General features: G+C 39.4%; 1 protein-coding gene across 1 annotated transcript; it reads left to right on the top strand.

Moving 5' to 3' along the window:
- Window positions 1-389: 389 nt before the first annotated feature.
- LOC141770535 (alpha-2-macroglobulin-like) lies at window positions 390-27407 on the top strand. Its single transcript, XM_074640157.1, has 35 exons — window positions 390-540; window positions 703-883; window positions 1073-1229; window positions 2084-2136; window positions 2699-2719; window positions 3491-3656; window positions 3736-3820; window positions 3937-4087; window positions 6442-6559; window positions 6689-6798; window positions 6888-7055; window positions 7843-8070; window positions 10444-10507; window positions 10635-10780; window positions 12738-12887; window positions 13877-14017; window positions 14129-14222; window positions 14340-14490; window positions 15549-15774; window positions 18210-18336; window positions 18517-18638; window positions 18724-18775; window positions 19122-19205; window positions 19353-19529; window positions 20143-20218; window positions 21210-21366; window positions 21801-21875; window positions 22173-22335; window positions 22432-22619; window positions 23413-23625; window positions 24674-24792; window positions 24952-25042; window positions 25163-25231; window positions 25307-25412; window positions 27112-27407. Exons 1-35 carry the CDS (start codon window positions 455-457, stop codon window positions 27165-27167), a joined length of 4371 nt encoding a protein of 1456 aa, XP_074496258.1. The 5' UTR covers window positions 390-454; the 3' UTR covers window positions 27168-27407.

Raw genomic sequence — 27407 nt, 5'->3', positions numbered from 1 at the left:
CACGCTGGTTAAAGGGCATTATTGCAGAACTCCTCTTACCGTAAGAATGATACGTCCAATGGATTTACGCAAACAGTTGACTACAGCTTTTCTGTAGAAAAATGGCATTTTCACATTTTCATTATTATTACCATTAAAATTGCAGTTAGCCCTACACACTACCTAAACAACATGAAGTCTAGAAATGATTGACTTAAGAAATACCTGGAAATCAATTGGGCGGGGAGGTTCATGATGATTAAGTGAGTGGGTAGGTGTGTGTGTCTGTGTGTGTGTGTATGTGTGTGTGTGTGTGTGTGTGTGTGTGCGTGTATGTGCGTGTGCGTGTGTGTGTGTGTGTGTGTGTGTGTGTGTGTGTGTGTGTGTGTGTGATGCGGGGGTGGGTTTCTCCATCAGAGGCTATTTAAGAGATGCTGACTCTGAATAGTTCCACTCAGGATCATCTCGATCAGTCATGGGTCGTCCTGGGCTTCAGATGTGGACATGGACCCTGTGTGTCTTCTTCAGCTGGATGTGTGTGGGGGAAGCAGTGACAGGACCGTAAGTTTACTTGTACTGTCCAAACAAATAATAATGGCGTGTGATTGAATGAATATAAATCTCGGGTAATGATTTTTTTTGCTGCATAATCTTCTGTGTTGGAGTTTCGTCCATGCCAGATCCAGTGAGATCTACTGTGTGTGTATGTTTCTGTGGCTGTAGGCAGTACATGGTAGCCATTCCTGCGGTTCTTGAAGCTGGAACTGAGACCAAATTCTGTGCGAGTCTCCTGCATCCCAACGAGACTCTGGTCATGACCGTCACTCTGATGTCCCAAGAGGCGAATACAACCCTCCTCAAGCAGTCGTCCAGTGAAGACTTCCATGCCTGCCTTCAGTTTCAGGTCAGTTCTCCAGATTTGATTCATTTGCTCATTTACACAACATTCTTTGAACATGTTTTAATACAAAACTCACACATAGAGTAAGACACACAGATTTGTAACACAAAGTACACGGTATAAAATAATAAAGTGTTTTTTTCAGTAAGGCAATGGCTCTCTTGGTGTCTATGAAATATGTTTCTGTCACAGGTTCCGTTAGTGAAGAATGGAGCAGTGCATAATTTCGAGGTGGAGGTAAAAGGCGACACATTTTACTCAAAAGAAGTCAGGAAAGTCCAGATCAATGTCTATCAACCAATGACATTCGTCCAAACAGATAAACCAATCTACCTCCCTGGACAAACAGGTAACCACGAACTGATGATCTATGATGTTGTACACAATATGGTACCATGCTGTTTATAGAAGGATTTAGCTTATATGAAAAAAGTTCCGTTCACAATAATATGAAAAAGTAACATTTAGCTTAGGCTATATGAATAAGTAGCATTAGCTCATATGAAAAAAGTTACGTTAACATATATGAAAAAATAACGAGGCTTACATGAAAAAAAGTTAGGTTAGCATATCTGAAAAATTAACATTAGTTTATGTGAAAAAAGTTACGTTAACATATGAAAAAAGTTATGTTGGCATATATGAAATTTCTGCTGTTTTCCTGCTGCACCAGTTAGGAGCACAGAAGTCCCTCCATTCTGGATATCAATGTCAAACATTTACAATATTCATTAAAAACATGTGAGCTATCGCACCTTAAAAGCAGCGCCGAAGTGCGGCCTGCGGCAAGCTGCCGTGCAAAGTCTATGAAAAGCTGTAGCGGCCGCTCCAGAGTTCAGCGAGCTGCGGCCTTTTGATTCTGCAGCGAAGTGCAGCCAAACTAAAAGTTGGAAAACGTTGAACTTTTAGCGGCGCGGTGCGGCCAGAAAGTACCCGCAATAAATCAGTAAACACATCCTGTGACCCCTGTGACCCCTGTGACACGGTGACGTTGACTGCAGTTTATGGCTGACAACAGGGGCTATAATGTAAATGCCATTAGTAAATTATCTATTATTCTAACCTTTCCTAACTTGTAAATTTGATAGTAATGATGTAATGTCTGAGTTGTCAGAAGATCAGTTTCACTAGCCTGTGAGGATGTTTACCTCTGCTGTAGAAGAGCTGTAAAAGCTTCATGAAGTCTCTCTGCATTTCTCCCAGTGCATTTCAGAGTCGTCACACTGGACACTAAGATGAGACCTGCCAGTCAGCTGGTGAGTGTTTGAACAGTCTCTCCTTTCTTTAGATCTCAGTCATGAACCACGCTGAAGCTCTGGCTCAATAGTACAACCACAGCCCCTTTAGGTAAACCTGCCTGTACTGCGCTGAAGGTCTTCCAACATGTTTGTTGACCCAGTGATAAATCCATCAACCCCTAACACTAGTTTCTCATTTTGCAACATGTTGTTGCACATAATCTCATTTGAATTGGTAATAACAGTGGAAATATACTAAAGATTAAATAGAACTGTGTATGTTTTTTCCGAATGACATACTCTGAAGACAATACTTTTTATGTTAATGTATGTCACATGTTTCATATTTTCAAATCATCAATACAAGAGCTGAAGTTTGTGTTGGCCTCTGCAGTAAATACCTGTAGATTGTAAAACATCCGAGCACTGCCTGCTCATCACCATTGAACCAATGATTTCTTAATGAAAAATGACGTGCAGTGAATCACCTTAAACTGAACTCATTAGCACACTGTATGACGAGAGCAATATAAACCAGCTTGACCTTTAACAAATCTCCCTCTTTCTTTCTTTTTTGCAGTACAATATCATCGAAATTGAGGTAAGACTAATAATAAAACTATCCAAACTTGGACACACACTGAAGGTCACTTAATTTAAGTATACTTTATATAATTCCATGTGCACCCCAGCTAAAAAAAAGGTGTAATGATGTTCACTTAATTTAAGTATATTTAGTATACTTTCATGTGCTCCGAAATGTTTGATTCTGATATCAAGTTGTGAGTGATAAATATACAGTAGGTACTGTGGCAGGATATTTTACACTGAACAACTTGAACAGGGCATTTCTGAATGATGACAGTAAGTATCGACCTTGGAAACAAAACATCTTAAGTCAAAAATCATGTTTTACATGGTGCATTTTTGTTCTTATTTTTCCCTTAACCTACTTAAATCAAGTTATTAATGTAGTTTGACAAAAATATGTTGTTGTTGTTGTTGTTATAAAAGCTAATAAGTTAAGATTGCAGAAACTGCATTAAACTTGGTTTAAAAAAGGATATATATACTTTATTTTTGCTGTAATTTCTTTGTATATCTAGTGACAGACAGTATACGCTGATGCCAATATATCTGACTGTGCACTAATAGCCTGCCAATACATTGATCAGAATCTGTTTGAGAGTAGTTTCAAATAGTGTTATGAAAGTGTTTGCTTCAAGCTTTTTCAAAAGTACATGTGATGCTTTTCACAATGAGAGTCAACAAGTACAAGAAAAAGAAACAATCAACATGCTCTCCATGTATTCACATGAGTTTCCTATTTTTGTCATGAATACATGCTCTTCTCATTTATTTTATTCATTAGGATGCTAACAACAACCGGATTGGACAGTGGTTGAATGAAACATCCAACAGTAAGATACTGCAGCTTTCTTACGCCTTGAACTCTGAGGCCCGTGAAGGAACCTACAAAGTTACTGTGTCGATTGGGTCAACTAAAAGACATCACAGCTTCAAGGTAGAGAAATATGGTAAGTTCTTTTATTTTACCTTGCGTTTCAATCCATTTGTAATGAAACAAGAATGCTAATAATTATATTTGGTCCCCAGTTTTGCCTAAATTTGACGTAAAACTAGATGTAACCGATGAAGTAAGTATTGATCAGGAAGAAATCAAAGCTGAAGTATGTGCAACGTAAGTAAAAGCTCTTTCGCTCATTACACTCTTAAATAATCTAAAATGGGTCCAGATTGGAGAGTGAATGGCTCCTTTTCAACTACACTGTTTTTTTTTCTATGTCTATCTAATAGGTATACATACGGACAGCCTGTGCCAGGCAGTGTTAAAATTAAGGTGTGCCGACCTCTTAATAGCTACATGAGTAGAGCAGATCTAATCAACCTTGATGATCTGGGTGGAATCTTCGGTATTACTGCCCCATGCTACGAGGAGACCAAGCAGGTACAGTTGCTACAGTCTCATGTCTGCTGAAAGAAGATGCATATAAATATAGACCTTACATATTCTGCTACAGAATGGATGTATACTGGAACATACTGTGCACATTTAACACTACATTAGATTAGATATATTGTCATCTATCTTTAGGGTGACCAGATGAGAATGGGTGAGATTCGGGACAGGGGAGTTGGAGCCGGGCGTGCTCACGTGGCCACAATGGGCGTGGCCTCCAGTACATTACATTCAGAGTCAACGAACCGTAGGGACAGGCGATACCAAACTTTTTTAAGTCGATACGATACCGATACTTTTTGTTACATTTTTAACAATATCTATACCGATACCAATACTGATACCAATAAAACACAATTATGAGTACAATTAAATAAAAATGTTTGTGCCAAAAAAAGAGTCCAGTATTTTACAGAAATACTATAATTAAATAATGAGCAATGCTACATTTCCTTTCTGCCATTCTCTCACATGTTTGATGTAGAAGTTTGCGACTGTTCGCCGCTGTGCGCTAGATTCTGATGTCACATTGGTTTCCACAGTCATGTGACACTGGTCAGCTAAATATTTCAGGGCTGTTTTGGCACAAATGTTATACAAAAGTAGTGAAAACGTTTGAAAGTGTTGTAGCCACCCACGTTTGTATTTATATTAGGGCTGTCAATCAATTCAAATATTTAATTGCAAATTAATCAAACATTTTTTTATCTGTTCAAAATGTACCTGAAAGTGAGATTTGTCAAGTATTTAATACTCTTATCAACATGGGAGTGGGAAAATATGCTTTATGCAAATTAAGGTATATATTTATTATTTAGCATAATAAATATGCTCAAATCATAACATGGCAAACTGCAGCCCAACAGGCAACAACAGCTGTCAGTGTGTCAGTGTGCTGACTTGACTATGACTTGCCCCAAACTGCATGTGATTATCATAAAGTGGGCATGTCTGTAAAGGGGAGACTCGTGGGTACCCATAGAACCCATTTTCATTCACATATGTTGAGGTCAGAGGTCAAGGGACCCCTTTGTTTGGAGGGTTATTTAGCCTCCTTCCAGAGGTTCCTTAGGTTTTCTAGTTTCATATGATGTCAGTATCTTCACTCTTTAAAACTGAGCCCGCTGCAACCTACAAATTGCAAGATGCATTAATGCATTAAAGAAATTTGTGGTGTTTAAATTAATTTGCGTTATCGCGTTAACTTTGACAGCCTTAATTTCTATAATTGTATTATTGATACTTTTTAAAGGAATCGATACCAAATGAGTAGCTTGTGAGAAACAAAGTATCGATACCACAGTATCGATCCGCCCATCCCTAACGAACAGTAGTAATAATAATAGTAGTATTCTTTCCTACAGACTTTGCAAAATGTTTTGTTTGGATCTTGTAAGGCAGCAATGATCCACGAGTATTTCCCTCCCCACTCCTCCTGGTACCTGCAGTAACGTGTTGTCTTTCATAGTTGTTTATCAATTTGTGGCACTACTGTACACAGCTAGCAAAAAACTACAACAGCTATAATTCATGTGGGCTACAGACATAACAGTGCCCATCTGTGGGCAACGCCAAAATAATCTTTCACAACAATCTGTTTTTAATGTTTTATTAGACTTATTAACTAATCAAAACTCGGGTTTAGTCTAATCTTCGGGACAAACAGGATAGGATTCGGGATTGGAACAATCGCTCATAATATTTTGTGATGTCTGGATACCCTATCTATCTTTTCAGTCTAATGTACAAATGGAGGAGCATAAAAGTTCATTTTTGACCATGGAAATAGTAGTTTGACATAAAACAAATTTAAATCAAGCTTACTGGCTTTTTTGGGAGCTTCAACTGCATCTCACAGTCTTCACCAGCAGATGAAGCTGCTGCTCAGTTAAAGTACAGAACTTAAAGAAGGGAACTTTACACATAGTCACAAAATAACATACAAAGACAGAATATAACCTCTGTCTCAGTTCAAAGATGGTCTTTGATAGCCAAAGATGGCATGCTTCCTGATCCATACAGCAATGCTCCATAAATAATAATGAAATACTGGAGCGTATGAGGCAACTTGTGAATTGTTTGGGTTATCATTGCCATTCAAGGCTGGAGTCATCTTCACATCATATTTTAAGATAAGTATCAGAGCAATTCCATGAGTTAAGAACTGTACCGAGCTATATACTATATTCTACTATAAACAGTAGATTGACACTCTCCCTCAGGCAGCAGCAAACATTAGCTAAATAATAACTTCAAGCTACAGTAGTAATGTGTGAAAAGGTAATGTTAGTTTGAAAGTTAATGTGTTAATGTATTTCATTTTATTTCATTGTGTTTTTTAGGCGGACAAGAAAGGCTGTGCCACTTTTATGTTCATGATGTCAACTTTCACAAAAATGGCGCAAAAGGCGTTGATAGATACACTGGAAGTCAGAGCCGAAGTGGAAGAGGAGGGCACAGGCAAGTCTATTTCATATTATATTTATATTTTTAAAAGAGAGTTAGTTTACCAAGACAATTCCAATGCCATGTATTATAACAATGTGTCATACACATACTGTAGTTGTGACATGGATGCTTCTTGTACAGGTATTACACGCCCACAAGAGAAGAACATAAAGATTTCATATGTTATTGGAAAGCTGTCCTTCATTGACACACCCAAGATTTATCACCAAGGATCCGATGTAGAGGGAAAAGTAAGTGCATGTTAACGTCACTCCTTCAGTGTGATTCTATACACAAAGCAATGTGCATTCTCAGTGATACACCGTTGTGCTTCCAACAGATTAAAGCAGTTTATTACAATAATACGCCCATTCCTGGCATGCCGGTGCACCTGTTTGAGGGTGAAAGGTGGTCAGCACGTCTGCTGCAGAATCTCACAACTGATAGCGATGGTGTCGCCACTTTCTCATTGAGCACAGCTGACTTTAAAGGGGACATCAACCTCTACGTAAGTAAGACTAGAACTGATATCTGTAATTCAACATTTGTTAGTCACATCGTAACCCTTTCATTAAGATGACAACCAGTCCAAGAGCTGAAACCTAAAATGGTTTCTCAATATGCTGCAACTGAACAAGGTGCCACCATCGTAGCAAGTGGCCCCTTATGAAAAAGTAGTATACTTCAAGTTTATACTTGTAACTTGTAAATGTACTACTTTAATACTTCTTGGGACTAAATTGGCCCACTTTTTAGTTTATAAAAGTATACTTTTAAGTATTCTTTAAGTGTAAGAATAGTAAACTTTGAGTACATAAATAGTTTACACCCAAGTTTTAGTTTGTACTGCAATTATACATTAAGTAAACAGATAGTTTACTGGTTGTATACTTGTAGCCCACTTTTTAGTTAATGAAAGTAAACTTTAAAGTATACTCTCAGTAAACTATTAATTTCATAGATTTTATACTGTAAGTATACTTGTATATACTTGCAGTCAACTTTATAGTTCATGAAAGTGCACTTTAAAGTATACTTTCAGTAAACTAGTAGTTTCATAGTTTTTATACTGCAGGCATACTTCTATATATTTGTAGCCCACGTTTTAGCAGAGATAGGGACTCGAGTCTGCAACTTAGACTTGAGTCGCACTTACGTCACAAACACAGTGACTTGAGATTTGGAAGAGTTTACTACTTCTAAACCTAAACATTTGCTTTGGCTGTAAGAAGTGAAGCTTTCTTCTACCTCAACAACCATGAGCTCATTTATAGTGTTTCTTTTCTGCCATCTAGGTGAGCATCTCTCCAAAAATGAGCTACAATCCTTACAGAATAGCATACTATGAGACTGGAGATCACACAGTGTCGATGGCCCAACTGTCTTCTCCTGATACTAAAACAGTCAGCTCTCTGGACGTGAAGAAGAAGGATAACCCACTTGCCTGTGACAAAGAAGAAGACATCTCCATCCACTACACTGTAGTTGGAGAGGCCCAGGGCTTTGTGGATATGATGTATTTGGTGAGTGAACATCATCTCGCCTTGTCACCAGTTCTCTTTCAGAGACATAGACATGTGGAAAATGGTTTTAAAATGACCTTTACATCAGATTACTAGCTGAAATGAAACACACTTGATCAACTAACCTGGTGAGACTGGAGACACCAAAACCATGTTAACCAGGAGGTTTTGTGTTTTTGTGCTACATAGTAACATTTACGCCTGGACTATATTGGGTAATAGTAGGCAAAGTTTGACATTCAACATTTGGGTTAACCCTGGTTAATTGTTTACAGGGCAAGCACTGTAGGCCTTCTGGAAACACTGTAAAGCAAATCTGCCAAAGAAAAGTTTCCACCCACTACTTTTATCCTAATATTAGGAGTTGAGCACACTTGGCGAAGCTAAATATCCAGTCTAATGCAATTAAACACTTATAGAATCACGGTCAAATTTTTAGAAAAAATGATTAAAATTGATGAAGCAGAACCAGAGAGAGATATAGAGAGCTCCAGGGATGAGGTATTTTTGTAGGCCAACCAGGAAGTTAGCATCGCCCTGGGTTACCTTGAAAAAAAGCCAATGGGATTTTTGTTTTGTTTTTATTCAGTAAGATAATCTTCACAAATGAACACCATTTTTTATGATTTATGAAGTGTAAATGGAATCACCAGAAGTAAAAAGCTAACGTTAGGCTAAAGACGAACTACAACACGGTTACATGAGCGCAAATATACACAACGAGGCTGTAAAGGCGGACGAGTCGGCGTGATGACGTTTAGTAGTCTCATTTAGCCACTTGTTAGCAACCGCCTTTTTTAAGACACATAAAAGTTTCAAGAGTCACGAGTGGGCTATTTATTGATGTATTTTATGTCGTATAACAAAAAGTTAAAATCTCTTCAGCTTGTGTTAACCATTGACCTTATTTCAGGCATCTAACTAATAACCCATTGACTTCCAGACGATGGAACCGGAAGTGTTAAAATGCGAACTCATTTCCGGGTTTTAGGACTCATTCCTGTAGCAATCTATACCTTGTTTAGATGTGTAAAATCAGTGGAGTTCCCCTTTTAATACATTTTACTGCAGGAATGAATAGTTATATCATTGACTATCGTGAGACTGGCCCCAGATCTGGGTTTTTTTTTTTTAGCAACTGTTTTTTAGCCAAACAAGCTTATTGATGTCTGACACACTAAACTTGTAAGGCAAACCTTTTGACATGAACAAGATAAACATATTCCATTAAGTACTTAAAGTCCGGGTAAAGTACAATCCGAGATTTGTTTTGGTCCAATAACATTTGGCAAGTCTAGAAGAGCAGCACGATTGAATTATTTTATCCACATTCAAGTTAGCGTAGGGCTAAACCGGAAGTTAGCCGGCTCCGCCAGCGGAAGTCTCTGGTCCAAATGCTCTGCTCATGGAGCAAAAGGGGTGCGCAGCAGTGTGAGATGACCAGTGTAGTATATACCGTAACTGTATATGTAATCAACCCTCACCTGCAATTGGGCGTGGTTTCAGTGGCATCAGTAGAGAGGCAAAGTCCCACCCCTTCCAGTGGACCACCATGGGATTGATCCCGTTTGAATCACACATATGATGCTTGTCAATTTAAAACAAAATTTTGCAGATCAAGAAAAGTCACAGTTTGCTGTAAAACTGTTGAAGTGTAAGACTGTGAAAAAACGTATTTAGAAAGATGTCACACCCAAATGTTGCGTAAGTGACGTCTCTCTCGCCGAAGCTACAATTATTGTGTGTCTCGTACTGGGATGTACTCACAAGAGCAACGGATTTCGCTCGTTCTTTCTCTTCCCGGCTGATAAAAAGACCAGGAGTCGCAGGATAAAACACATCAGGTAAAATAACGTTACATTTGTGCGTGGAATATAGCTAAGTTAGCTATAGCTAGTGTTGGTGACGTATATTGTGCGGGACGAGAGATGTAGTTCACTTAGCGGTTTCACACAAAACTGAATGATAAAACGACAAACTGAGACTTTCTTGACTTGCAAAATTATGTTTTAAATTGACAAATATCATATGTGCGATTCATGGCGCAATTCAAATGGGATCAAAAAGGTATTATTAAATAAGGTCCCATGGGGTCCATCGGAAGGGGAGGGACTTCACCTCTGTATACAGCTTATTAAGATTTTAAAACTAATTTATATACTTGGCAATTTGTTTAATCATTCAAATTTGTCTGGGTGGTTAATAACACATTTTTCTGTCAGACTCAGAACACATATTTATTTTTGCTTTACCTGGACTTTAATAACATGATAAATAACCACACACCAGAACAATGTTGTAATCTGCTGTTTAAGGAAGTCAGTTTTTACTACATTACTCATTCTTTGTGTCATTTTCTCTCAAATTCTCCAGGTCTTATCCAGAGGAGCTATTGTCATGCAAGGAGTTCAGCAGGTTGAAGTGCAGGATAAATCAGGTGAGCAAAGTTTGATGTCTTGAAAATGACCCTTTAAATGAGCATGGCCAAATAATTCTGTTTTAATGACCTATGGAGGTAATGTGAGAGGTGACTGTCGTTCATAACAGTTGGTTTGTTGTTTCAGTGAATGAGGGTGATGTGTCCTTTAAGCTGGCAGTGTCTCCGGACATGGCACCAGACGTCCAGATTGTGGCATACGCCATCCTCCCCAGTGAGACTGTGATCGCCCACAGTGCCGACTTCTCCGTTGAGAAATGCTTTGCTCACAAGGTCAGCATGAGGAGAAGGTGTGACTGTTCTCATCAGACGTAGTTGTCGAATCAAAGTGTATATTAGCTGTGTTACAAAACATCACGATATGTAGCCCTGTGTCAAAACAAAAGATCTGCCAGTTGTTATCTATTTACTTCAATACTTAAATAAACTTAGATAAACTTTTAGGGGCAACAGCCAATATTGTGGGGGTTCTGGTGAAAATAACCGATATCTGGGCCAAGACTTTCTTTTCCATGTGCTGCTCATTACTTACAGTCTGATTAGCAACTTGAGACGTGAGAATAGAGTTGAGAGACGACGTCTACGACCAGATTGTTTCACAAGTAGCCAGTTTACACTCAGTTAATGGTTTATTTCTTAGCTAATAAAAAGCTATGTCATTGTCAGACGATAGTTGTTCATTTCTGAGATTGCATTTGGGCCAATGCGTTCCACCTCTTTTACTCTTCACACGGACTGTTTACCTGCATTCAAACAGAACCCACTCAAACGTGAAGTGATTGGTCAATACTACTCGGACTACAAACGGAAACCAGAACGTTTCGATACCAAAATCTTGTCCCGTTGTCCATAGATATCTGCATTCATATGCAGATATCTGTTTCAATTAATTTCATTAACCCTCTGAGACCCACAATAGACCATTTTCTTTGTCTTTTTTAGGGGGGTACATGGAGTCTTTAGGGGGAGATAGCAGGTCAGCAGTAGATGTAAAATGGAAGTGGAGTAAATCATCTGAAAGCTAGGAAACTGGAGATTAATTTGAGATGCAGCACTGTGTGTCAAATTATTCTAGTCATCAATAAGAAACAAACATAATTCAATTAATTAATTAAAATACATTTTGAAAGTATATAAGGGCTTAGAACATTATGATAGAAGTATATGACTTCCATTCACATGCTCTATTATGTCTCATAAGTTGTTGCAGCAAATATGGGTTGATACCATTTGTTACACAGATTTGGTGCTAAATTTAACAATTTTTTACCAATCAAGAATTTATAAAATGATCAATAATCCCTCCATAATACCACATTACCACACCAAAATCTCGAGGAACACCATAGAAAAAGCCATGCTCTGATTTGGGATCAAAAACTTTTGACATTTGGAGATTTCTGCAACAATTGTATGTTTCTGCGATTGGATGGCGAGCACTTCTGTTCTGTAAACTGCTCAGAAACCCCCTTATTGTCAATCTACTTAAGCCATCCATCCTGTGAATGCTCTAGGTCTCTAGTTTGTGGCTGTACAGTTTCATGAGGTTGTGATTATCCTAGAGGTCACCACAGGTCATTTTATACAGTGAGGTCCAAGTTAAAAAAATGATCTCACTACAATGAAATGGCCACTATGGGGACTAACATCATCACACATGAATACAGTTGAGCTCATTGGATCCACAAGAGTCTCAGCTTTACAGTGATACCCAAGTTATGTAATTCCAAGACTGTTTAGGGACCCCCGTATGCAGAAATATTTAAATACACCATTTTAGAATAGGGGAAAATAAAACATTTATACTGCATGTAAAAACCTGCATGTGAGTATCATAAAGTGGGCATGTCTGTAAAGGGGAGACTTGTGGGTACCCATAGAAGCCATTTTCATTCACATATCTTGAGGTCAAAAGTCAAGTGAACCCCTTTTAAAAACACCATGGCAGTTTTTCCTCCCCAAAATTTAGCCTAACTGTGCAGCTTTATTCCTTAGGTTTTCTACTTTCATATGATATCTGTATCTTCACTCTAGCTCTAAAACTGAACCTCCTACAGCCTCTGAAAGACGCTAAAGTCGGGTCTCAGAGGGTTAAAAGGGCCCTATGATTAAAAATCAATCAGGGAGATGTTTTTTAGACTAAAGTACACATTTGTGTGAGGTTAAAAAGATCATTGGGTTTTACCACTAAAGTCCAGATGGTGGGATGTGTCTTTTCTGTGTGTGTCAGGTGTCGCTGGAGTTTTCTCCGTCCTCAGCTGTCCCTGGAGAGGAGACCACCCTGCGTGTGACGGCCCAGCCAGACTCTCTCTGTGGGGTGAGCGCTGTCGACCAGAGCGTCCTCATCAAGGAGCCAGGGAAGACTCTGGATGCAGACAAGGTAACTGCTGGAATCAACCACAAATAGATGCATACATCATTAATGTTCCCTCTACATAATCTTTTGCAAATTAACTTCATCGGTCACGCAGAGGTTATAGTTTTTACTCTGCTGCTATTTCCTTGTGTCATGTTCATTCTTTCTTCCTTTTCTCCCTCTACCAGCAGTACATTGTTACCAACTGTGAAGCCTAATACAGTTGTTCAATGCAGCTCAGTGCTGATTGTGTAGTTATTTTTACCCAGTTGTAAGAACGCTGTTGTGAAAGTGCTATAGGAACAAGTTATGATCACATTTGTGAGGTGTATCGCTGCACCCAATTAGACTGTTATCAAGCCATTAAACAGGCGTTATCAGTCGCTATAGGCAACCGTAGATGTGGGTCATTAGGGGCCTACTACACCTACTATGTTGTGAAAGTGAAACTTCAAAGACACGTTCGAACACGTTGTAAAACTGAATGAAGGAAAAAATAAAAACTTCTTTAGGTTTATGAAAAAAAAAAAAACTTCAATAGATTTAGGCAACAAAACTACAACTTCTTTAGGTTTAGGCAACAAAAAACAATTTGTTAAGTTTAGTGAAAAACATTGTGTTTTGAGTTAAAATAACTACGAACACGAACACAACTACACATTGTTGGTTTCACACGTGATGCGAACTCCAGTCTCCTGGGTGAAAACACTGTGTTTTGTTTCCCATCCATCATCCCCGACATCCACCCCTTGTGGAGTTTCACACTGTCTATACTACAGTGCCTGGCTTCCTTTTCTGCTCCTGTCATAATTACTATGGTTGCTAGAGGTCGCTGTCGTGTTCTTTTATAACTTCTTTCAGTGATCTAGCATGTGAATAGATGATAAAACCTACTAGTGGGTGTAGTAGGCCACTATTGACCCACATCAAGGCACTATTTTGACAAATGTACTTTACATCCACGTTTCAAACATTTGTCACTTTATAGCTTTGAACCATACTTTTCTTTTCAGATATTTGACTTGTTACCTGTCAGAAAAGCATCCTTCATTCCATATGACGCTCAAGATCGTGTAGAATGCTTGCATGTGAGACCGAGAAGATACATTTTGCCAAATCCCGATGATAGGCATGATGCTTTTACGGTTTTCCAGGTACTTCCTGAACATAAATGAATGTACAATATAAAGAATATACTAATATATTTTGTTGTTGCACATTTAATCAACGTTTCAGTGATGCCTGTATGTTGTTGTATCATCTAGAATGTAGGGATGAAGATGGCAACAAATTTGGTTATCCGAGTGCCTACATGCCTCAAGTTCAAAGGAAGAGAATACCACCAGGGCCACAGCTATGGTGACTAATTTTTTTGCTCTATCAAGTGACACATGCTAAATATTTACCAGCATTAGAACAGATCACTGTGTAATTGCTTTCCTCTGCTTCTGATGGAACATTTTGCTTTATTTTCAGATACTATGTCTCGAAATTACGATGTTCCTATGGTAGCCATGAGTGAGGTACAGTTCGGTTCTGGGGGAGGTGGCTATTCTGCTCCTCCACCAATAGTGACCGTCCGCACTTTCTTCCCCGAGACCTGGATATGGGACCTGGTGGAAGTTGGGTGAGTTTTTGCCACGAAGGGTTTTGATTGTCATGAAATGAGTGTATTTGAGTGCATTTTTGGGCCCAAAGAGAATGTGCACTAGAGTCCTTCTCTCTGACTTCCTGCTGTCCCCCTGTACACATGAATGGCATGAAAATAATTTACTGAAACTTCTCCTCTAGACTTTTTTTTATTTTTTATTTAACCTCATGGCTCAAAGAGTAATTTAAGGATGTTTGTGATGCTTAGGAAAATGATTTAATTATTAAGAAAATTGCCAGAATTTCTTAAGCAACATGGAACCCTGTATTACTAATTTCTTTGAGTTTCTGACTTTCTGAGATCTCAAGAATGCATCTTATGAAGCAATTTCACATTTAGAATTTTTTTTTAGTAGGGATCATGAACCGATCTGACTATTTCAGACACAATACCGTTATCGATACCTGCGCTTTGGGTATCAGCCTATATCGAGTACCAAGCCAATACCAGTGTTTCATTAATACGCTGTATGCCTCACTGTGTGGAAGTGACTGGAATCATTCTTTTATGTGTAAGGCAACATCAGGCTTGACTTAAACATTACTTTCCTAACTGTTTGAAACAAAATGTAACAAATAAATACATTGATATTTAAGTATTTAATTGTTCTTTATTATTAAAATAATAAATCATACACCAGCAACTTGGTAAAACATCTTCATAATTAACAGGAATTATAATTCAAGTGTAAACCTTTTTAATGCAGCAACTTTTAGGTCAAAACTTAAACAGGAATTTAAATACAGTATATATGTATAGTATATAAACTTGAAATGGAAGTGTATAGATCGGTCCCATTGTCACCAATATTTGCTCCAGCTATTTGAGTCAGTATCAACCCGATATCCGATCCAGTATTGGTATCGGTGCATCCCTAATTTTTTAGCTCACAGTAACTATAATGTGCTGTTGTTACTGCAATAAAGCCTACGTATTAATCATCTAATAAAAATTTTTTTTCTTTGACTAATCTGAATCATGAAAGTATGTTTTTCAAGTTCACAGAATGTGTCTCTGTGTATCTGCTGATTCAGAGATTCTGGAACAAAGGACGTGTCCCTCACTGTCCCAGACACCATCACCACCTGGGAGACGGAGGCTTTCTGTCTGTCCTCTCAGGGTTTTGGCTTGGCTCCTCGAAAAGAGATCACCGTCTTCCAGCCCTTCTTCGTCGAGCTCAGCCTGCCCTACTCCATCATCCGAGGAGAGCACTTTGAACTGAAGGCAACCATCTTCAACTACCTGACCAGCTGTATCATGGTAGTGGATGTTTTCACATCACCTAAATGCTAATATCAGCATGCTAACAAGCTGATGTTTAGCAGGTGTAATGTTTACCATATTCACCATCTTGTGCCTCATTTCCACTGCATGGTTCGGCTTGACTCGACTCAACTCACTTCTGGCTCCAGGTCCTTTTTCTCTATTTTGTTTTCTCATGTGAAGAGTACCCCCTCAGTTTAGGCGGAATTCTAAAACTGCCGTGACATCATCTTCAACGCGACACTCGCTAAATCATTTCATCGGCAACCAGACAGAGGAAAGTCTGCACTTCTTCAAGTGTATGCCGTAGTTTTGCAAGCTGCCACATTTTTTAAATCTGGGTTGAATGATTACAAAAATTGCGGTCGCTATTGACGGTAGCTTGGCTATTTAAAAATGGCGAGTTTGTGCAAGATGTCCCGTGTGGCACAAGTGATGATTCTCTCTGACCAATCAGCGGTCTGCAGTGTTTTAACTCCACCTTTTAGTATCAGCTCAGCTCACTTGGAACCTCGACCAAGGTGGTATTAAAAAAAGGACCAGGTAATATCCACTTTTGCTAATGGAAGACCAAAAAAGAGCAAGTCAAGTTGAGTAGAGCTGTGCCGTACCATGCAGTGAAAATGCTGCATTAGATTAGTGTGTTAAGATACTTACATGTGCTAAGTAGCATTGAACACAAAGTACGGCTGTGACTGATGGGAATGTCATTAGTTCTGCAGGTATTTTGGTCATAAACCAAAGTAATGGGCAAATTTAATATTTTGCTTGATGATGATGAAAGAGTTAAGAGATCACCAAATTCACCTTGGGGTGTAAATATACAAATGTTATGGAAATTCATTCAATATTTATTAAGTTTATGGTTTTATAATACCTTATTTGTGATTAACCAATACTTCAGAGATTGTCTGTGGGAGGCCTTTTTGCTATTACAGTTTTCTTCTAAGGGAAAAACTAACTATCTTTAATTTGCATTATCTGGAACCATAATCATAAATATCAGGACAAAAAATAGACTACGGATATAGGATTAAGACTATATCTATCATTGTGGCTTCTTTTTCATTGTTTTATCTGAATACTTCCCTCTTTATAGAAAAAACAGACACGGCTGTTGTCTTAGTCCCCTACTCCTCGACCCAGCTGTTACACCATGGCTACATATTTGAGACTGGACAAGACTGAAGATATAGACACAGATGATTCCCTCATAAATTGTTCCTATATGCTGATGATCTCCTTTTATACATTTATGAACCCAGTGAATCCAAATTTATTTTACTTAGTCGTTTCTCATCAAACTGATTTTAATAGATAATGACTTTACCCACTACCTTTTCAAGGTGGAATCAAAGAGACTTTTAAAGCATTGTTGAAATCATAGACTGTATATAACAAGTGGACGCAGTCACTGTGACGTCACTCACTGTGACGTCACCCACTGGTTTGTGGACTACCCTTTTGAACGGTTTGAAGCCTCAAGATTGGCATTTTGGCGGTCCCCATCTTGTTTTTTTGGAACCAGAAGTGACCATATTTGGATGAGAGGGTGGAGCTGGATGTAAATACTGGAACGGATGGTCCAAAGGTTAGGAATGCCTATTGGTCAGGGGGTAGGAAGCACATAGGAAGCACGTGCAGAATCGGCTAAGCGTCCACTCTAGCATCAAGGCCCGACAGGGCCAGTTACCATTGCTAACCATGATAGCTAGCATCTTTAATTCATGTTAACTGGGATATTAATGGGGATGCTAATGTTAACTAGCGAATAAAAGACTTGTTTGTAATATACTTGCCGGAAAAAAAAAAAATTGTGTCTTTTAGTACAACCGAACTCTGAGCAATGTCGTGGTAGTGACCTGTCAATCACAAGGTAGCCCCGCCCTAAGCATACCCTGCTTTATCGGCTATTTCATTATGAGGCTATAAACTCATTAAGAAAATGTTTACGAGGTAATTAATCGAGTGAGAATTACGGTCCTTTTCTCATAGACTTTTATACAATCAGACTTCTTTTTGTAACCAGTGGAGTCGCCCCCTGCTGGCCATTAGAAATTATGCATGTTTAAGGCACTTCTGCATTGGCTTCAATTTTTTAGACCTAGCGGTTGCCCCTTGGTTGAAACCTGAAATTGATTACTGGTGAACTTTACCCATGTACAGTATCTCTTGTGGGTCCTGTCAACTCACTCATGATGACAGACTTACCAAGGTTCTTGTAAATATTTGGATTAATCCTCATTTTCTTAACTAGGTCAGTTTTCAAACTACTTGATCATTTGATGTCTGCTGTTATTTGGTACAAAAACATTTGCAAGATGCACCTTCGAAAGGTCAAAATGGTGCAGCACTGTGCTGCAGTTTGAACAGTTGTTTGCATTTGCCATAAAACTCCAGTTTTTAAATATATTGTGGTCTTTCTTGAACAGGTCAATGTGTCTCCAGCCCCATCCTTAGATTACACCCTCACCCCCCTCTCTGGTGACCTGTACACATCCTGTTTGTGCGGCAGTGAGCGCAAGACCCTCAGCTGGACCATGGCCCCCTCAGCCTTAGGTGAGAGTCATGCTTTCATCCACACTGGTGGGAAATGTTAGAGGCTACCAAGGTGGAGGAACCCTTTTTCATCTCTATGAAATCAGTGAGATCCACCTCAGTGACAAATTGTTTTGACACTTTTACAATTAAAAAAAAATCGTAATCAAGTCTCACACCGTGTTCATTGATCTTTTTTAGGGGTTATGAATGTGTCAGTGACTGCTGAGGCCGTGGCATCCCACACATCATGTGACAATGAGATTGTGAGCGTGCCAGAGAGAGGTCGTATCGACGTGGTCACACGATCTCTCATAGTAAAGGTTGGTACCTTAAAACAAGATGACAAAAGTTTATCTATTAACAAGATGGAAACTCTGGAACTCACATAATTTCCGACCCTCTCAGGCTGAAGGAACTGAGATGACAAAGACCTACAACTGGCTGCTCTGTCCAAAAGGTCAGTATGTTTTACACCAGGCACGGCCCATCAAACAGTTTGAAAAAGGACAGCCCAATGCTATAAGTTAAGAGGAGGTAGAGTGCATGTCAAAAAAGTAATGTAATTCACTACTTACAGGTAGCACTTAGTTTCATTGTGATTATGCTAATTGTGTTTAGCGTAGGTGTCTCAGATTATTTCAATGTCATTACTTGTATACATTTTATCTACCTAATGGAAGAAACCCCAATTTTGTGGCATATCTTATTTCCAGTTTGACCTGTTTCAGTACATGACCAACTAAATATCCGTTAAATCTTTGTTTTAGTGCTGAGCTGAGTGTTTGTTCTCTGTCTGCACACAGGAGAGGCGTTGACAGAGGAAATAAACATAGAACTCCCTGACAACGTGATTGTTGGATCTACCCGTGCTTCAGTATCAGTCCTGGGTAAACTTATACATTTGTTTTTGTTGAGTGTTTAATTACACAGAGAAAATCTCCCCCTCGTGCAGATGAATTTGAAAACAGCCTACGAGTGGTGAAAGGTCAGGTTAGTTACGTATTCGGTCTCATTGAGTCAGTGTTTTTGTGCAGGTGACATTCTGGGCCGAGCCCTGAACAACCTGGATGGGCTGCTGAAGATGCCGTATGGATGTGGGGAGCAGAACATGGCACTCCTGGCCCCCAACATCTACATCCTCCAGTACCTGGAAAACACACGGCAGCTGACCCCAGCCATCAAGGAAAAGGCTACCAACTTCCTGACCAGTGGTGAGTCTGTGTTTACTTCATATTGTAGCTGAAATATAAACTCAGGCATTTCGGGCCGATACCGACTCAAAGACATGGATTGGATATTGGTGACAATGGGGCCAACCTGTTCAATTAAATTCTATGTTTATATACTATATACATTTTATACTGGAATTTTGATTCCTGTTTAAGTTTTGACCAATTAGTTGCTGCATTAAAAAGGCTTACAGTTGAATTGTAATTCCTGATAATTTTGAAGATTTTTTGCCAACTTTTTGGTGCATTATTTATTATTTTAATGATAAATAACAATTCAATACATTTATATCTCTGTATGTATTGGTCACATTTTGTTTTACAAAGTTAGGAAATCAATGTTAAAGTTAAGCCTGAAGTTGCCACTTCCACACAGTGAGGCATACAGCTTATTAATTAAACGCTGGTATCAGATCAGACTGAAAAAGTCGGATCAGTGCATCCCTACCCAAAATGTTGTTTTTCTTTAAATCTGTACATTCACACTTACAGAAACAAGAAACAACGTAAAGAAATTTATCTCAAATCATGAAATCAGATCTGACAATTTGTGTTTTATAAATGCTCTAATAAGCGTGTTTCTATTGTGATACAGGATACCAGAGACAGCTGAACTACAAGCATGATGATGGTGCTTACAGCACGTTTGGATCAGGAACAGGAAACACTTGGTGAGAACATTACTGACCAATCATCTACTAAGATTAATTATGGTGTAAAATATTTACTATGTCAGAGTCATACCTTTTAAACCAGTGATTCTCAAAGTACGGTCCGGGGACTCCCAGGGGTCACATGTCATTGGGTCCACGGAATTTTTTGCTATGAATTATAATATTATGTTGTATTATTAAAAAGAACATATCTACAGATGGGGACCATTTGCACCAATAAAACAAGCATATTGTGTCCATTACCACCACCGACGTTAGCTTCACTCAGGGCGCAACAAACTGTTCCTGCTGCTGCTTAGCTTGGCTTATTAGCCAGCTAGCTAGCTGACTAGCATGGAGAAATATTTGAGTCAGTCCACATCGACAAGTGACGCTAAGCCCAAACTAACTAAATTGAGAAAATATGATGACAGTTATATCGAGCGACAGCCGAGCTAAAGCAGCATCTGATTACAAAGCACCTGAATATCAGGGCAAAACAAAGTGGTGTTAACGTGGTTGAAATTTAAATGTGTTTCTGTTTATCACTATCAAACAGGTCGGAAGTATATCGGCTGAATTGTTTCAGAATACAAATAGTTCCAATAGCATCTAAGAGAACAAATGGTAGTAAGCATTATGGTTAATCGCTGTTACGATAATGAGGGGTCTTTGGAAGATTTTTCTACCATTTAAGGGGTCACTGGCCCCAACAACTCTGAGAACCCCTGCTTTATACTATACTGATGAGTAGATGATGCAATTACACTTTGGAGCACATTGCTTAAAAAAATCATGTGATTTTCCCCCTTCTATTATCACTCATAATAAGTTCTTCACAATAATAACACCAATGCGCTATGTGAACACAAGCATGTTCAAGTATTTGTAATTAATACATGAACTGCATAAATGTTATGTTTAGTATATTGTGGTAATTATCGTGAAGTGCTTCCTCTTGTCTTATTTCATCAGTTAATATCTAATTTTGTTTTAATATCCTCCTCAGGCTGACTGCTTTCGTGCTGAGATCGTTTGCCAAAGCGCAGTCGTTCATTTACATCGACCCAGCAAAGCTCGAAGAGTCTATGGTTTGGCTGACCGATAAACAACGAAAAAATGGCTGTTTTGAACAGTCAGGAAAGCTCTTTAACAACAGAATGAAGGTAATTAAAGTCCGTCTGGAGTTTCTATGAAAATGAGGTTACATGTTGATCTTCACTGCAGCAGTAGTTAAACACAAATGCACCATCAGGACTTTCATTCATGGCTCAGTAGTAGCTAATACCAGCTTGGGGCCAGTTTCACGAAATGTGCAACATGCAAGCAGCAATTTGCAGCATGAGATAATTCCCCCTCATATTCATTTTAACAGGTTTCTCTTATCAAAACAAATGCGATAATGGCGACTCATGCAGGATTATTCGAGAGTCCCGTGGGACTCACAAATATATTTGCAAGTTTCCGAGTGACAACCCTTTGTGAAACAGGACACTGCCGCCATTTGCAAACTGCTCAAAATGACTTCTGTGAGTGTGGCCCCTGGGTGTTGGAGGTGCAGTGATGATCTGTGTGTCTGTATGATGCTTCCTCTCTACAGGGTGGTGTGTCTGACGAAGTGACCCTCAGTGCCTACATCACTGCTGCCTTCTTGGAGATGAAGAAGCCCGTAGATGTGAGTAGACTCCTTTCACTACAAACATCTCATGCTGTTTTAACTGTAAATTGCTTGATGGAAAGAATTTACTTTACAACATATACACAAACCAATAACTTTTACACTGACAAGTAAGAAATAAAACTATTAAATACTTGACAAATCTCCCTTTAAGGTACATTTTGAACAGATAAAAGATGTGATTCATTTGCGATTAATCGCGATAAACTGTGGACAATCATGAGATTAATCGCGATTCAATATTTCAATCGATTGACAGCCTTAATTATAATGTGTGCTTTTAATCTGTTCTAGGATCCTGTGGTGAACCAGAGCCTGTCTTGCCTCAAGGAGACCACCAGTGACCTCAGCAACACCTACACTACAGCTCTGCTGGCGTACGTCTTCACCCTGGCAGGAGACATGGAGACCCGTGCTCACCTTCTGAAGCACCTAGACACTGTTGCAATACAAGACGGTGAGTCATCCTCCTAAAGGAAATCATTCTGGCTTCATTACTGTGAATGAAGCTCACCTTGTGCCTGTTTGTCTGCTTGTGGATGGCTGTTTTTAGGAGGGTTCCTCCACTGGTCTCAGACAGCAAAAGACACGTCAGCCTCCCTGTCTGTGGAAATCAGCTCCTACGTGCTGCTGGCCAAACTCAGCGCCGCTCCTACAGCTGAAGACCTGGGCTACACCAGCAGCATCGTTAGATGGCTGACGGGCCAGCAGAACTACTATGGAGGCTTCTCCTCCACACAGGTACGGGCAGCCCAAACAGCATAAAGCTGGACTTTGAATTAAACGTACTGCATTGTCTTCTGGTACAAATATGATGAACAAAGGTCTGTGCAATGCATTTTTCAGCTTATTCAAACTGTTTCATTAACTTATGAAGTAGGATGATTTTTCTAAATGTATATAGGAATACTAAATCCTTCAGCTTATCTGACAAATTCAAAATCACATAAGTTAGACATTAGGGCTGTCAAAGTTAATGCGATAACAAAGGTATGCTAAATGCAGTACCTGTGAGGGTTTCTGGACAATATTTGTCATTGTTTTGTGTTGTTAATTGATTTCCAATAATAAATACAAACATACATTTGCATAAAGCAATTTTCCCAGTCCCATGTTGATAAGAGTATTAAATACTAGACAAATCTCCCTTTAAGGTGCATTTTGAACAGATAGAAAAAATGTTTATAAATATTTTAATCGATCGAGCCCTATTAGACACACATGGTTTTCAAAGGACAGCGACATGAGCCCATACCTCAACAGTTTAATGTCAGTGATTATACTTGACCAAGGACAACAGCGGTGTTATAGCCCATTAACTACGATTCACATACACTGAGCATACTGTCCTGTTTGAAATTGTAATTTTCGTAATTGATTTCTGTATGAAAATCAACAATTAAAACCTGAAATTGATAAAAGTGAACTCCTACATATAAAAGCTGTTGTATGTGTAAACAAAAGTCAATACATTTACATTTGTATAAATTTAAGCACATAAAGTAGTTGGTATTTTTGTTTATGTGTGTTGTAGGACACAGTGGTGGCTCTTCAGGCTCTGACCCTCTACTCCACTCTGGTGTTCAGTCCAGACGGTTCCAGCACAGTGACAGTCCAGTCTCCCAGTGGTGAGATGACATTTGATGTGAACCAGAACAACAAACTGCTCTACCAGGAGAAGCTGCTGCAGGACGCGGCAGGAAAGTACAGCCTGGAGGTGAAGGGCACTGCATGTGCTGTAATGCAGGTCAGTGGTCACTGCAGCTTTACCTGGTTCTCTTTGCTATACATACACCATCCCAAACACTGCTAATATAACTATGCCCTAATGTTAGCAGCTCAGTAGGAATACAGAAAGTTTGGATGTTCCGTACCTCCATTGCACCTCCACCTGCATTATACTTTGTTTGATCTAAAAATAAGAGGTTGTACCATGGACAGTGCCGTGGGTTAATCAATACACAGATAAACTAGGTCTATGGTCGGGGCTGTAGATTCTAACTTGTACAAACATCCGTCAGATAAAGGGTCAATGAGTCAGGCAGACTAGACTAATGGTGCATTTACACCAAGAGTGAAGCAAACTTTCTGCGCAACGCGATTACATACAAAGTCAATGCAAAGAGGTGAATGAGGCGCAAATGACAGTGCAAGGACCCTGTATGCGAATACAGCTCGCCGCCAGGTGATGTTATGAATCCAGACATGACAGCGTTTGGGTTTCTTACATTTCTGGGACTTCCACAAGATGTAAGCTACAAAGCAGCAACAGTGGTTATTCCTTCCACGGTTGATGGCGGAAACGGTGGAAAGAAAAGTTGTTGGTATCTATGGAGACAAGCTCCTTCTTCTCTCCGGCGCATGTAGCACGAATGAACATGAATGATACTAGCAGTACAACTACGCGCGAGTAAAGCGAGGCGAACATTTGCTTTGTTCTTGGTGTGAATGCAACATAACACATTCATCTAACAACCCCTCTGCTCCTACACTCTCTGTATGTACCTCACAATCCCCCCTCAAATCGCCTACTGGTTGATAGTATGCACAGCAGCCAATGGGGTCAATGCATGTGAAAGTTAGTTATCAACCCTATATCTAAGACGACCAATTCAAAGGTAGCTCAATCAGGTTTGATGCTTAAACGCAGCAACATAAAACTAACATGTGAAAACAAGATGGTACTTCTCAAGGCGTAAATCCTGATGCGTCATAAACTTGAACAAATGTGAGTAAAGGAAATACTCGATATTCTTCTATGAATGTTAAACTTTCCTTGTGTACCTCTTTCCCAGATTTCACTCCGCTATAACATCCCAACTCCTCATGAAATCAGCACTCTCAGTGTCGAGATCAAGGCAGAGGCCGACTGCTCCAGCAAAAGACCGAAACTCTCTCTGAAGCTGAAGTCCCTGTAAGCAATCAACAATGCAGATCCACATTACAGAACAATACTGACATTTTTGACTCCATCTACCAGCTTGAATTAAGTAACTGTTAATGGACGGACGGGAGAATTGTTTACAACTTGGTAGCAAATTAACGTCACATTTTTGTGGTACTTGTATTACAGATATACTGGAAGGGAGACCAGTACAAACATGGTGATCCTGGATATCAAAATGCTCTCTGGATTTGTCCCACAACCAGAGTCTTTGAAGGCTGTGAGTATATATACAGTATACATAGTATATAGTATATGAGAATAACTTTCACCTTTAGTAGAAATAGAAAAGTTTTCATCTCATTGAGGAACCACCCAGCTGATTATCATCTCCTCACAGCTAAAAGGTGCCCTGCTGGTGGATCGTGTTGAACTAAAGGACGATCATGTTCTGGTGTACATACAGGAGGTGAGAGGAATTCACAGTGAGGAACAAGAGATGATGCTCTTCAGATTTGTAACTGTCATCTGTTTCTTCCAACAGTTAATAAAGGATATACCCATCAACCACAGCTTAGACCTCATACAGGAGCTCCCAGTGCAGAACCTGAAGCCAGCTGTGATCAAGATCTACGACTACTACCAGCCAAGTAAATCAGTCCTCTAAGCGTCTTTTGTGTGGTCAAATCCATTGTTGTCTTCGTAGACGTGCGGCTGGCGTGCTCAAACGCGAGAACGACACCGTCACAGACCTATTTTTTGTTTTTTAGTTCAACTTTTGGAACACTGCAGCACACAAACGCATGTCATGTGACATGGAACAACCAATCACAGCCGGCAGATATCTTTTCTATCTTCTGCAAATATCAATCTACGTGGTAAATATATGGAGGAGAAGTTAATCATTTTAGTGCAGGACTACCCAGAGCATTACCATCTGTGCCACGGACTGTTTTCCTGGCTTCACCCTTTCTGACCGAGGATGGCACAACATCCGAGAGACAGAGAAATCGAGTGTAAAGCTGCTGTGAGGGATTTATGGTGCTGGAAATCCATTTACAGTATCTTTGTTCTGATTGTGTTTAGTTTCGTCAGTGAGGCTTCCTGCTGAATTACCGCAACTTCATCACTATCATCATTGCAACACGCAGATTTTGGTTGCTTAGTAACGGCAGGCGCGACAGGAGTGCAACCGAGCCCCCAGGAAGAGCAGCGGGCTTTGAAGCAGATTTTGGTAGTGGCCAAACGGCGGTACTGCAACTTCCGTGTCCGTCACGTGATGCCATTGGGCTGAAAAATACTTTTTCCCATAGACTTACATTGGGAAAGAGACGTCTGTAACATAATTTCTTTTTTTTTTTGGTAAATCAACTTCACAGTACGACCACTTGATTAGTCCTTATTTAAATCATTAGGACCTAAAAGTTGTCATGTGACTGAGTCCCAGACTGAGGGCAGGAGCGAGGGCTGGGAGGCGGGGTTAAAGGAAACGCTACTGCATCCAGCTATCTTTATACATCCATGAGCACAACCTCCAAAAGCACATTGGAAAGCAAAGAAAGCAGCACAACTGGCGTTTTCCGCGAGTTTTTAGACGCAGCATGTGTACGGCCCCTAAACCTCCTTTACAGAGACCACAGCACACACTGACGAACTCTGCTCCGTAGTAGAACTGTACAACAACCTGAACAGTTATTAGAATTAGGGGTGTCACGATTCTGATTATAAATAGGAAATCAATCGAAGTTAACTTCTGATTTCAACCATCGATAACAAAAGCAGGATTAACAATTTATTCATTATTTTATACTTTTTGATACTGTTTTATACTTCCAAGGTTACATAAAAAGTAGATATGTACTCAAGAAATTAAACAGCTACTTGACTCGTGGTTAAAACTATAAATCAGCACAAAAATCACAATCACCATCATAAGCCACCATGTTCTGAACATACACATTACATTACAAACACTAACAAAAGGAACATTTGCATTTTGGAACATAAAACAGCTAACTTAATCTACCAAGTCCAGCAATCGGGACTAGGCAGGCATGATGGGAAATGTGGGTCGTCCCTGTCACTACAATACTCAGGCCAGCCACCTCATGCATGTTTATGGAATTTTACACTACATGAATTAGCCTAGCGGAAAAATAATTTTTATTTTTTTTTATTTCCGCTGACATGCACGTTTTTTCAACCTAATTTAGATTTGGAGAATCGTGACACCCGTAATCAGAATAGTAATTTCCAGTCGTACGTTTGTTAAATGTGATAGACTGTTGAACACATGAAGCAAGTTTGACAATTTTTTTTAAATCTCTCTTCTTCTTTCTTTGCTCTCAGGTGACCAGAATGATGCAGAATACATCTACCCTTGTGCTGCCGGCAACAATATGTAATAACATAAAGAAGCACTGCAACATTTCTGACACAAGTCATTTCCAAAAAACATTTTCACCCCAACCACAAAAACCTATAATGTCTTAAATTGTTCAGAATCACTCTCACAAGTATGTACAACAATTTGGAAATAAATTGATGACGAGCCGTGGTCGGTGCCGTAGATTCTACCTTGCACAAACCTCAGTCAGATAAAGGATCAATGAGTGAGGCAGACTATACCCCCCCCCCAACCCCCC

The sequence above is a fragment of the Sebastes fasciatus genome, chromosome 7, assembly GCF_043250625.1.
Source record: "Sebastes fasciatus isolate fSebFas1 chromosome 7, fSebFas1.pri, whole genome shotgun sequence".
Classification (NCBI taxonomy): domain Eukaryota; kingdom Metazoa; phylum Chordata; class Actinopteri; order Perciformes; family Sebastidae; genus Sebastes; species Sebastes fasciatus.
This window is presented reverse-complemented; position numbering and strand designations above follow the sequence as displayed.

Bases quoted from the DNA above. Each gene is read 5' to 3' on its own strand.
- LOC141770535 (XM_074640157.1), top strand. From the start codon at position 455: ATGGGTCGTCCTGGGCTTCAGATGTGGACATGGACCCTGTGTGTCTTC. The intron at 19,530-20,142 runs GTGAGTCTGTGT...ATTGTGATACAG, and splicing joins TACCAACTTCCTGACCAGTG to GATACCAGAGACAGCTGAAC. The intron at 21,367-21,800 runs GTAATTAAAGTC...TCCTCTCTACAG, and splicing joins TCTTTAACAACAGAATGAAG to GGTGGTGTGTCTGACGAAGT.